The 10,722-nt window shown below is 48.5% G+C and overlaps 2 protein-coding genes across 3 annotated transcripts; one reads left to right on the forward strand and one right to left on the reverse strand.

The window, feature by feature from the left end:
- Positions 1-1,459: 1,459 nt before the first annotated feature.
- wwtr1 (WW domain containing transcription regulator 1) lies at positions 1,460-5,430 on the forward strand (the record flags this gene model as incomplete). Of its 2 annotated transcripts, none has more annotated exon segments than XM_067230048.1 (4): positions 1,460-1,681; positions 2,633-2,775; positions 3,004-3,115; positions 3,244-5,430. In XM_067230048.1, coding segments are annotated over 4 exon segments (744 nt in total), but the record flags the coding sequence as incomplete, so codon positions are not given.
- Positions 5,431-6,866: 1,436 nt separating this feature from the next.
- On the reverse strand, positions 6,867-10,051 carry tm4sf4 (transmembrane 4 L six family member 4). Its single transcript, XM_067229883.1, is given in 6 exon segments — positions 6,867-7,184; positions 8,058-8,241; positions 8,556-8,650; positions 8,652-8,705; positions 9,275-9,364; positions 9,768-10,051. Coding segments are annotated over 6 exon segments (612 nt in total). The 5' UTR covers positions 9,942-10,051; the 3' UTR covers positions 6,867-7,169.
- Positions 10,052-10,722: the final 671 nt, after the last annotated feature.

Consider the following 10,722-nt stretch of genomic DNA (forward strand, 5'->3'; position numbering starts at 1 on the left):
AGTACAGGATTTGGACTCTCCTTCTCCAGGTTTGTGCCAAGCTTGGACTTGTACTGGAAGTCAGAGTTAATGTCTTTGGATGTCTCTCTTCTCCTCTCTCTCTCTCTCTCTCCTCTCTCTCTCTCCTCTCTCTCTCTCTCTCTCTCTCTCTCTCTCTCTCTCCTCTCTCTCTCATCCTCTCTCCTCTCTCCTCCTCACCTCTCTCTCTCTCTCTCTCTCTCTCTCTCTCTCTCTCTCTCTCTCCTCTCCTCCCTTCCTCCCTCTCTCTCTCTCTCTCTCTCTCTCTCTTTCCCTCCTCTCTCTCCTTCCTCTCTCTCTCTCTCTCCCTCCCCCCTTCCCTCCATCTCTCTCCCTCCATCTCTCTCTCTCTCTTTCTCTGTTTGTTCCTGAGAGCGGAAGGGGGCACACTGTCTGTTCTGTCCTGAGACAGACTGAACAAACTGTCTCAAACTCTCCTTCATATTCTCTCTTTCGCTCTCATCCATTTCTCTCTGTGTCTCTCTCTATGTCTCTCTCTCTCTCTGTCTCTGTCTCATCTCTCTCCCCTCTCTCTCTTTCTCTGTGTTTTTCTGACTGCTCTGACTAAACTCATCCCAGTGTCAGTCCGTCAGTCTTTGTGTCCTAGCTGTCCTCTGTCCTGTTATCTGCCAGATAACTGCTCTGCTAATCATCAACCAGTGCTAGCTATTAGCAACACAATGCCCAGCCATCTCGTGGTCCTATAATGATTATTCCATCATGAGTACAATGGTTACTGATCATTAACTGAAGCTTGGCCTGAACATGCTGTTGTCCCATCCTTGGCGTGCAAAGCTCCCTGTCTTCGTTAACAAACTCTGTCTTTCCAGCTGGTGTACACCAGTCCACAGGAACGTAGGGTTTGCCAGGTTTGCGTATGTGTGTGTTTATGACAAGTCTCCAGACAGCCCTGTAGGTGATAGCGCTGCTGAGGGTTTCGGTTTCAGCAGAGCGTCTCCCGCGAGCACGAGGCCTTCAGGTGGTGTAGATGGAGCCGTGCGTCTGGGTGGGGACCGAGCAGGTCTGGACCGAGGCTGTGCATCCAGACTGTCGAGTCAGGCTCCAGCCTGTTTCTGTTCCACCGGTTCTGGATCTGTGTGTTCCCTCCCTGCTCTGTGTTACATCTGAGACTGTGTTTATTACAGGCTGGAGACCCAGGCTGTGTGTGGATGTCAGCCGTGTGTGTGTGTGTGTGTGTGTGGTCTCTGCTCTTATCACCTATTAATCGGTGTTCATCAGAGGCTTGTGACATCACATAGCTAATGCTAACAGTGCCGACGTCTCTCTCTCCGCTCCACAGTTATGTCGCAGCATCACCACCAGCAGCATCTCCAGCAGCCCCAAGCCCAGGCCCCAGGCCCAAGCTCAAGCCCAAGCACAGGCCCAAGCCCAGGCACAAGCTCAAGCACAGGCCCAGGCCCAGGCCCAAGCCCAAGCCCAGGCCCAAGCCCAGGCCCAAGCCCAGGCCCAAGCCCAAGCACAGGCCCAAGCACAGGCCCAAGCCCTGGCCTCACCTGGCTCTCTGCCCCAGCAGCAGATGAGCTTGCCCAGCCCGCTGGGAGCGAGCGCTCAGCAGCAGCAGCAGCATCAGAAGATGCGCCTGCAGAGGATCCAGATGGAGAGAGAGAGGATCCAGAGACGTCAGGAGGAACTGATGAGACAGGTGAGGCCACCGGGACACACACACAGCTCCCTTACACACACACACACACACAGCTGCTCCCTCACACACACACACACAGCTCCCTCTCACACACACACACATACACAGCTCCCTCACACACACACACACACACACACACACACACACACACACACACACACACACACACACACACACACACACACACACACACACACACACACACACCAACACACTGACATACACAAACACATCCACAATAACCTCCTGTAAAGAGTTGTGTAAAGTAGCCAGGTATCGTAGGGTCTGTAAATAATGTATCTTCTCTGATTTGCCTTTTAGTTGCCCTCTGCTATCCCAGGATGCACTACTTTGCGCTGTGATTTATTTAGCCTTTTTTTTTTTTTCTTTAAGTCTATATTAGTGCCCCCTGGTGGAGGCAGTAGGAAATAATACTGTCCAACGCTGGTTTTTGACCAGCACTGACAGGAAGAAGAGTGTTTACAGTGAGACAACCAGCCTCATGACCATAATCCCTGCCAAGGCTGCAGGCAGGCAGGCAGGCAGGCAGACAGACAGACAGACAGGCAGACAGGCAGACAGACAGACAGACAGACAGGCAGGCAGGCAGGCAGGCAGGGTGGCTGGGCTTGTCTTTGCGGGGTCTGGTTGTACTTCTAAGACTGGAAATCCCCTAACTGTTCACATGACTCCCAGGGCTTTCACAGTGAAAGGGAATCCTCCAGTATGTGGTTTGTGTCTCAGGTGACAGGTGTGTGAGTGTGTAAAGGCGTCAGGGTAAGGTTACCTGTAAAGCAGAAAACATGCCTTTTAAGTGATCCCTTGTCCATATGACCTGTCATTCATTCATTCATTCATTCATTCATTCATTCATGGGCACAGGTATAGTAATCTCAAATCTCTCCTCCTCTCCTCTCCCCCTCCCCCCTGTGTACTGTTGCTTCCCTCCAGGAGGTGGCGCTATGTAGACAGCTGCCCATGGACTCAGACAGCATGGCATCAGTGCCCACTGCCGGCAACCCAGCCTCCATGAACCAAGGCAACATGAGCCAGGGCAATATGCCCACCAACGGGGCAGACCCCTTCCTCAACAGGTACCTAATGACGTTTCTGTGCTTCCTATTTCCCTTTCCGTCTCTCTCTCTCTCTCTCTCTCTCTCTCTCTCTCTCTCTCTCTCTCTCCTCTCTCTCTCTCTCTCTCTCTCTCTCTCTCTCTCTCTCTCTCTACTCTCTCTCTCTCTCTCTCTCTCTCTCTCTCGTTCGGGCTTCCCCTCACTTCAGTGATTCTAACCTGTGTGTGTGTGTGTGTATCCCCTCCCCAGTGGCCACTTCCAGCACTCTCGGGAGCAGAGCACCGACAGCGGCTGGCTTGGGTGCTACAGCATCCCCACCACCCCGAAGACTTCCTCAACAACATGGAGGAGATGGACACAGGTAACACACACACACACACACTGCTTCTCCCTCTTGTTCTCCTTGTTCACACGATGACAGACTGCCCTTCACACTCCAGCACCAGTCACACCCCTCTCCCATGTCTGTCTCCCCCCCCCCCCCCCCAGGTGACAGCATGGCGCAGGGCAAGCCTCAACGTAACCCAGCACAGTCGCTTCCCGGACTTCCTGGACTCTCTGCCGGGCACCAACGTTGACCTGGGCACCCTGGACGGGGACCTCATACCCATTCTCAACGACGTGGAGTCTGTCCTCAATAAGAATGAGCCTTCCTCACCTGGCTGTAGACACACGCGACACCCACATACACACACACACACATACACACACAGTACATTGCGCACACACGCACTCCCAAACACCCAGCGAGATTAAGACTCACTCCATAAATCTAAAGACCCTTAACATTTGTGCTTCCTTTGGATTCAAAATCGGCATATCTCTGAGATGTTGTTTGTTCTTCTGTCTGTATCCGCCTTGTCTACCATTACTCACACACACGCGCGCGCACACACACACACACACACACACACACACCCCCGTCAGAGTCCAGAACAAAAAGATGCAGAGTATTAACCAAAGCCTTGAGAGAACAAAACAGCAACACAGCACACAGGAGAGCACATGAGCAAAGAACAAAGTTAGTCTTCACAGAGGTCAAAACGGCCTTCCAGCACACATCCTGGATTTGTATAATCATAGCTGAAATCTGGACAGCATTCCGGTCTCTCTGGGAGTGACGCTTTAAGTGGAACAATTATATCTAGTACCTACCAATGCAAGAATGATCATCCAGTGAAGTCATTGTAGTTTATTTGTTGCTGTGACCATCAATAGAGTGCAGGGAGGGCTTTTCTAACCAGTAGGTAGGAGCTAGAGCTTCAGTTTCTGATATTGTTACGAAATGGTTCCCGAGGTTTGGAGGTTGGTCCAGGATATAAAATGGACCCCTGTGTTGGTTATTACGGTCCGAAATATGACAGGGTGTTAAACAACAGACTTTAACATCCAGAAAAGAGTGCCACAGTTGGAACCCTGTCAAAGAACCTTGGGTTCTTCTCTCCGGAGAACCGGGTTCCTGTGTTAGTGGTTCCAGTGCCGAATCCAGATCGTTAACACCAGAACTGTTTTCATAGCAGCCAAGCCAAGCTCTGTTCTTCTTTCTAAGGTTATACCAAATAAATGTTTCCTACTGTTCGCTCTATCACTACAGAAAGCTTTAAAACGTTCAAAAAAATTGTACTCCGTTTTTGATTACTTTTATTATTTTTCTTGATTTCTTTTTGTTGTAGAGAACAATGTTTTATTTTGTTGTCATTTTGATTATTGTACTCCGGCTAACAACAGTGTAGCTATAGAACACTAAAGCTTGTGCCACAGTGACTACAGCAATGTGCATACTTAGGATTGTGTTTTATACCAAGTACTTTTTATATACTACAGTATTCTCTTTTTTATATACTGTAAAATAGCCTATAGATGGGTTCTGAAAGCATCTGTTGCCATTGTAGGACTTATATATAGAGTTTGCATTTTTAGTATTTATCAAGAGCTATGATTCTTTATTTTTGTGAGATTTTAGTTTTTTTTTTTTTTTTATGAAATTGAGATTTCAAAGCATCACAAGTCAGTGAGAAAGAGAGGCAGACATCTGATCTGTGAGTGTTGAAGTCACGACACGCTTCGAGGCTTCTGTGGAAGGAACTTGATAATCCTCGACGAGGAAACTATGTGCCTGTGGTTTATTTACTCTGAAATGCATCCTTCCATCATCCTCTCCTTGAGCTAATCTGGTCTACATGACGGCAGGAGAGCATGTGCTCATCCACATAGCTCAGACTGATGCTGTTCCTGTGTGACCCGACGTTTTTCAAAGATGGTTGATGACCTTTTAGAGACGGTTCAAATGGAGGTATGGTGTCTTGTCCAGATAAGGTGTGTTTGTTTCATAACCCAGGGGGGGATGGACACAAACCCTCTCCCCCTGTTGCGCTGCAGGGGAACATGCAACTTGTGTTCTGCGCTGTCTTGAGTGTAAACGATTTTCACGGTATTATCAGATGTAATTGTCAGGAGCTTGTCAAGTGATCACGCTCTGATTTTGGCCCAGCCCGTACAATGAGGTTGGACAATCTATTATTGTTTTTGGTTTTTTTCTACATCTGTTTGTCTCAGTTTTTGTATTGCATGTTGAATGAGCCTATATGCAGGACTATAGCCCAGCCACGTACGGCCACTACTATGTCAGATTACTGTGTAGCACGTTAGGACTGAGACGGCGAGAAGTGATGGTCATTGGGGAGAGGAGGAGGAGGGGCTGAATCTTAGAGGGGACTGGGTGGGGGAGAGGGGTGTGGGGACTCGGGGTCAGAGGGGGTTTTGATGCAGTGATGCACCCCGATGAGGTGATTTTCAGCACGGGCCAACACCGCGCTCATGATGTCCTAACGTCACGATTCGATTGGAGGATGGAAGGGGAAGGGAGCGAGGGGGAAGAGAGCTACCGACCTACGCCCGACACTTCCTGTTTGGTGTGGGAAGACTGCCCTGCGACCCACATATTCACTTGCCCTCCGGCTTTAGCTGAAGAGTAACGACTCAAGTGATTGGCCCGTTGGCATTGACAGGGCATTGAGGATTGGAGGAGATCTTGGCAGGGCGGTAGGCTAGGTCGGGTGGTGGTGGTGGTGGACCTTAGTGTTTAGAGGGCTCAAATTCAAAGTTTACGAAGGCCAACGTTTCTAGCTTGTGATTGACATGTGCGGCTGTAAATGTACCCCCGTAGGTAACGAAATAACCAGGGGCGCGGTGGCGCCCTGCAGTGTTTTAGGGAGATTGAGGATACTCTGGTGAGAGTACCTCAAGCTTGACTAGGAGCATTCTAGAATGGAATGGACAGAACTGAGGTTGTGGCTAGCGATATTTAGCGCTGAGAAGCGCGGCAACGTGCTTAGGACTCAGGGTTTGTGTTGAGGTCAAGGTGGTGTGATGTTGAGGTTGTGTCGCTGGCGTCGGTTAGCTGGGTCTTGGGGACATTGAAGGCTTGCAGAAGAGTGGTGATGTCACACACTAACATACAGCCATACTATCCCCTGGAAAGGCAGTGTGCAGTTCATTTGTTTGGATATGATTATGTAATCTCGGTAAGAAGTCTCTGATAATGGACAATAAAACTGTGTAACATGTTTAAAGATAAAATTTAAAAAAAACTTTAATAAATTGGTTTGAGTACCATGGAACCTCTGTCTTGTGTGCTTTTCCCCCAAACGAATTAAAAACTTCTCGTCATTTATAAACCGAGAATACTAGTGTGTGTTCCAGACTGATGTTTCAATAGGGGATGTTTTTTTTAATTCATAAAGATAATTCTGTTTGTGCTGTCAGTGAAAACTGATATGTGTGCACGTGTTATATGTGCAACAAAGACCCCCATAAACCCAGATCACAGACGCTCCTTGGTACCCAGCAGCCAGGCCTCCGCTAATATTGACTCAGTGAGGGGGAAGCTGGGCATGTTCCCTTATTACAAGAAACAACCTGGTATAAAGTCATAAAATATCATATGGGATAATAGCCTTGTCAAATGGAGCCGGCACAGATGTGTCTGTTGATGTGTGAACACACTTCCCTCTGAAGTCCCTCTGAGGTAAACTCCGTGTTCCTGACCTCAGAGAGCCAGTGGAGTCAGAACAGAGATAAGAGATCCCATAAATGGATTTAACTGACGTTTAAACAATTTATTTGGGATATTTCTTTTATTGTATATACAATAATTATGACATTGTTATTACTATAAAATTCATTGAAATAGGGATAGAATTACATTCATAGCTTCAATTCGCAGAACAGTAAAAAAATTATATTCAGAATAAATAGTCCAAAAAGTATCTCTGAGAGTGGATCTGGAATGTTCCCTGCCATCATAAGCGCGTCCGCATCAAGCAGGTAGCCCCTGTAGAGTTTCAACTGATAGAAAAGAGCGACCGCTTCGCACAAAGGTCAGAACCATGTTCTTCAGGAAGTCTCAGGTCGTCCTACGATCCATCGCTCTGCAACACAAGAACGAGACGTCGACAACGTTTACCAAAATACCATGACAACAATGGATGACACCCCCCCCCCCCGGCGGTATTTATCAGTCCGTATGAGATCAGGACATTCTGTTTGAAGTGAGCATGACTGAGCCAGCCCCAGGGGAGCCAGGATACAGGCCAATAAAGTATCAGTGTGACTGTCAGGGCTAATTCCTGTCCAGATCACAGAGGTCATGGCTAGATAACATGACCCAGAGGTGCCATTCAGACAAACAGAGAGGTGATCGAGCAAGGTTATGTGGGAGGCAGCCTTCGTCTCTGTCAATAGGCCTGAGGTCTGTGCCCTCAGATACCACACTCAGCGCGATACAAATCTACAATCTCAAATTTGGTATATAAACCCCACAGGCTTCTCCTATAATTCTTAACTTTTGACTTATTTTTGACCCCTCGCAGTGTCTCTAGTGCAGGGCCCAACCCTGTTCCTGGAGAGATACCGTACAATACGTTTCCATTCCTAATCCAGCACGACTGATTCTAATAACTAACTAGGTGACAGGCCTAGGTGACAAAACCTACAGAAGGGGCAACTCTTCAGGGGCATGGTTGGGCCAGAGACATTGAGTCATTTAGCAGACGCTCTTATCCAGAGCGACTTACAGTAAGTACAGGGACATTCCCCCCGAGGCAAGTAGGGTGAAGTGCCTTGCCCAAGGACACAACGTAATTTTATCACAGCCGGGAATCAAACCGGCAACCTTCTGATAACCAGCCCGATTCCCTACCCGCTCAGCCACCTGACTCCAGAGACCCTGCTCTAGCATCCCTACGGTTCTGCTCTGGGTTTTAGAAGCCCCACCGCCGGGCGCTGTCCCCTCAGGTTCTTACCCCACAGCAGCCGCAGCAGTCTCCGAAGATGGTGCCGATGAGACCGTTGATGGCCTGGAAGCCGCAGAGCGCCACCTGCACCAGGGCCGTGATCACCAGGATGGCGAAGAGGGTCAGGTGCCACGTCACGATGCCTTCCGGTGCCTCACAGAAATCGTGCAGGGTGGAGTTGGACAGGTAGTTACTGGATGTGGGGGGGGGGGGGAGAGAGTGGGTTACAGGTCTAGGTTAGATATATAGTCATAGAAGTGTCCAGTTATGGTTTAAAATGGGTTTGAGATATTATCAATACACCTAGCTCATTATAGAGCTAAGTTAGAGATGTAGACGTGAAGCTAGCCAGTTTTAGATCTAGGTTGGTGATTCTGACATAAAACTAGCCAGTTATATATTTAGGTCAAATATATAGACATAGAGCTAGTCATTTATTGATCTATCCGCAGGAGAATAAGGGATTGTAGGGACCATGATACCATACATTCCTGTAGCAGCACTCACCCATTGTCGAAGGGGTAGCCCCATGTCAGATTCGTGGGAGATGTTCTAAATTGACAAATGGGTCCCTTGTTGATGGCCACGGATGATATGATGAGGGGAGTATCCGGCCCCAGCGACTCCCACAGCAGCGAAGATGATGGAGGTGAAACTCTGAGGGAGGAAAGGTAAAAGGTCAAGGGGTGTCATGTGATCCGACAACCACCATGTCATCATTGCGGACACATCCGTCCGATCAGACTCGCGTGTGCCGTTGTGACGTTTTGTGAGTTATGCCTAGTGCCAAGTAACCATAACTGTTGCAGACAAATCCACACCTTACTAACCGATTATGAAAGTCATTTCTCAGAGGCGTTCCCCAAATCAACCAATCAGGAATGTGTGATGGCTCAGTTGATATCTTCTGCCTACATGACCCCCCCCCCCCCCCCCCCCCCCCCCCCCCCCCCCCCCCAGTATCGATGAGGTGATAAAGAGGGGTGAAAGTCTGTTCTTTGTTCCTGCGCTCTCCCGACTAGAATGTCATCTCTGTTTCCCAGTCATGCGAAGCGGCAGTCAGGGAAAATGTTCTGTCTCGGGTCGATTGATATCGAGATATTATCAATATGCGTGGGAGTGTGTGTGTGTGTGCGCGTGCTGTGTGTGCGTGCGCGTGCAAAACAGGGAGAGAAAAAGAGAGAGAAAGTGAGGGTTTTCTCCCTCTCCGTAAACTGCGTCCTCACCGCACATCTCTGCCCACAGCTCTCGTTGCCACAGCAACCACAGCAGTCATTGTTCTTCAGCCCGAGGAAGACCAGAGCTGGGAAGATCATCTGATCGAGAGAGAGAGAGAGAGAGAGAGAGAGAGAGAGAGAGAGAGACAGAGACAGAGAGACAGACAGATAGAGAGACAGAGAGAGGAATGAAAGAGGAAGTGAGAGGGGGAGAAGGACAGACAGTTAAGATAAGCTCAAACACAGCCCTATAAAATAAACCACAGAAGTTACCAGATCCCACATCCTCATTTATAGAGCACTGTCCAAACATTTATAAGACTACACCTGTAAAATGTGTCATTACAAAAAGCCTTATCCGATGGGGATCCAAACTGGCATTCCTTGCAAACTGCGCCGAAACGCCTAGTTCTGAATTTCACGCGACCTCCACGAGGCCCCCGGATGCTCCCTGAGGATAAATGACTCCCACAGAGTTTTCCAAAAGCGCCAGAAGACTCACCAGCACTCCAGATCCCAGGAGCCCTCCGAAGTAAAACACCTCATCCGTGATGTGGTCGCTGTTGTCGGCCACTTTGCCTCCGGGGAAGAACAGCAGGATGTTGCACAAGACACTCAGGATGGCCAGTGGGATCAGGGTGATGCCCAGGCACTTGGCAAAGCCTCCAGTACACATGGCTGGTCTCTCTCTGGCACGCTCACACACACACGTTGAGAATATATCCGAGATTTCGAAAGTCCCTCTAAAAGCCTACACACCTGTATAGCAGCAAGTTGAGCACCTGATTCAATCCCTCAAACTGGAACTTTATATAGGACCCCTTCTGTAATGCTGCTGACGCTAGACGCCCTTTTTTTTTACAGCAGTTTTGCTATGACAACCACCTTCATCTGACTGGTTAATGTTCTACCAGGGGACTTGCTTGGCGGCCTGGCCCCAGCTGTGGGCCGTCAGAGGCATTGATCGCTCCTGTAGGGCAGGGCTTGGAGCGTCACACTGCACCTCCAGGTTATCAGTGGAGCCATTCTGTCTTGAGTTTGTCTTTACCTCAGACTGGGGCCTGAACCTGTCATGTTGGTCTTGCGATAGTTGTCTTATCCCTGTCTGACACACCTTGATTAAAAAGTCTGACAAATGCAATTATTTGTTGACTGTGAGGCATATTTAACTGAGTAATCAGAGTCACACCAAAGTTACTTACAGTTTGTCACATGGAGAGTAGCATGCCCATTACTGTCAATTATATCTACACTGATTTGTCACACAGCTTAGTTTTTGTATACTGTAATGTACATTAGAGCAGAGGTGTCAATCACATCTCTTCACAGGCATATCTTCTTCACTCATTTCAGATATATATTATTAACAATTCAACATCAACACTATCATTTCTGGTATATTTGTAGTGCAAAGACCCCTAGAGATCAAAATTTCATTAGACACGACTCGTGTCACA

Source organism: Osmerus mordax, chromosome 26, assembly GCF_038355195.1.
Source record: "Osmerus mordax isolate fOsmMor3 chromosome 26, fOsmMor3.pri, whole genome shotgun sequence".
Taxonomy (NCBI): Eukaryota; Metazoa; Chordata; class Actinopteri; order Osmeriformes; family Osmeridae; genus Osmerus; species Osmerus mordax.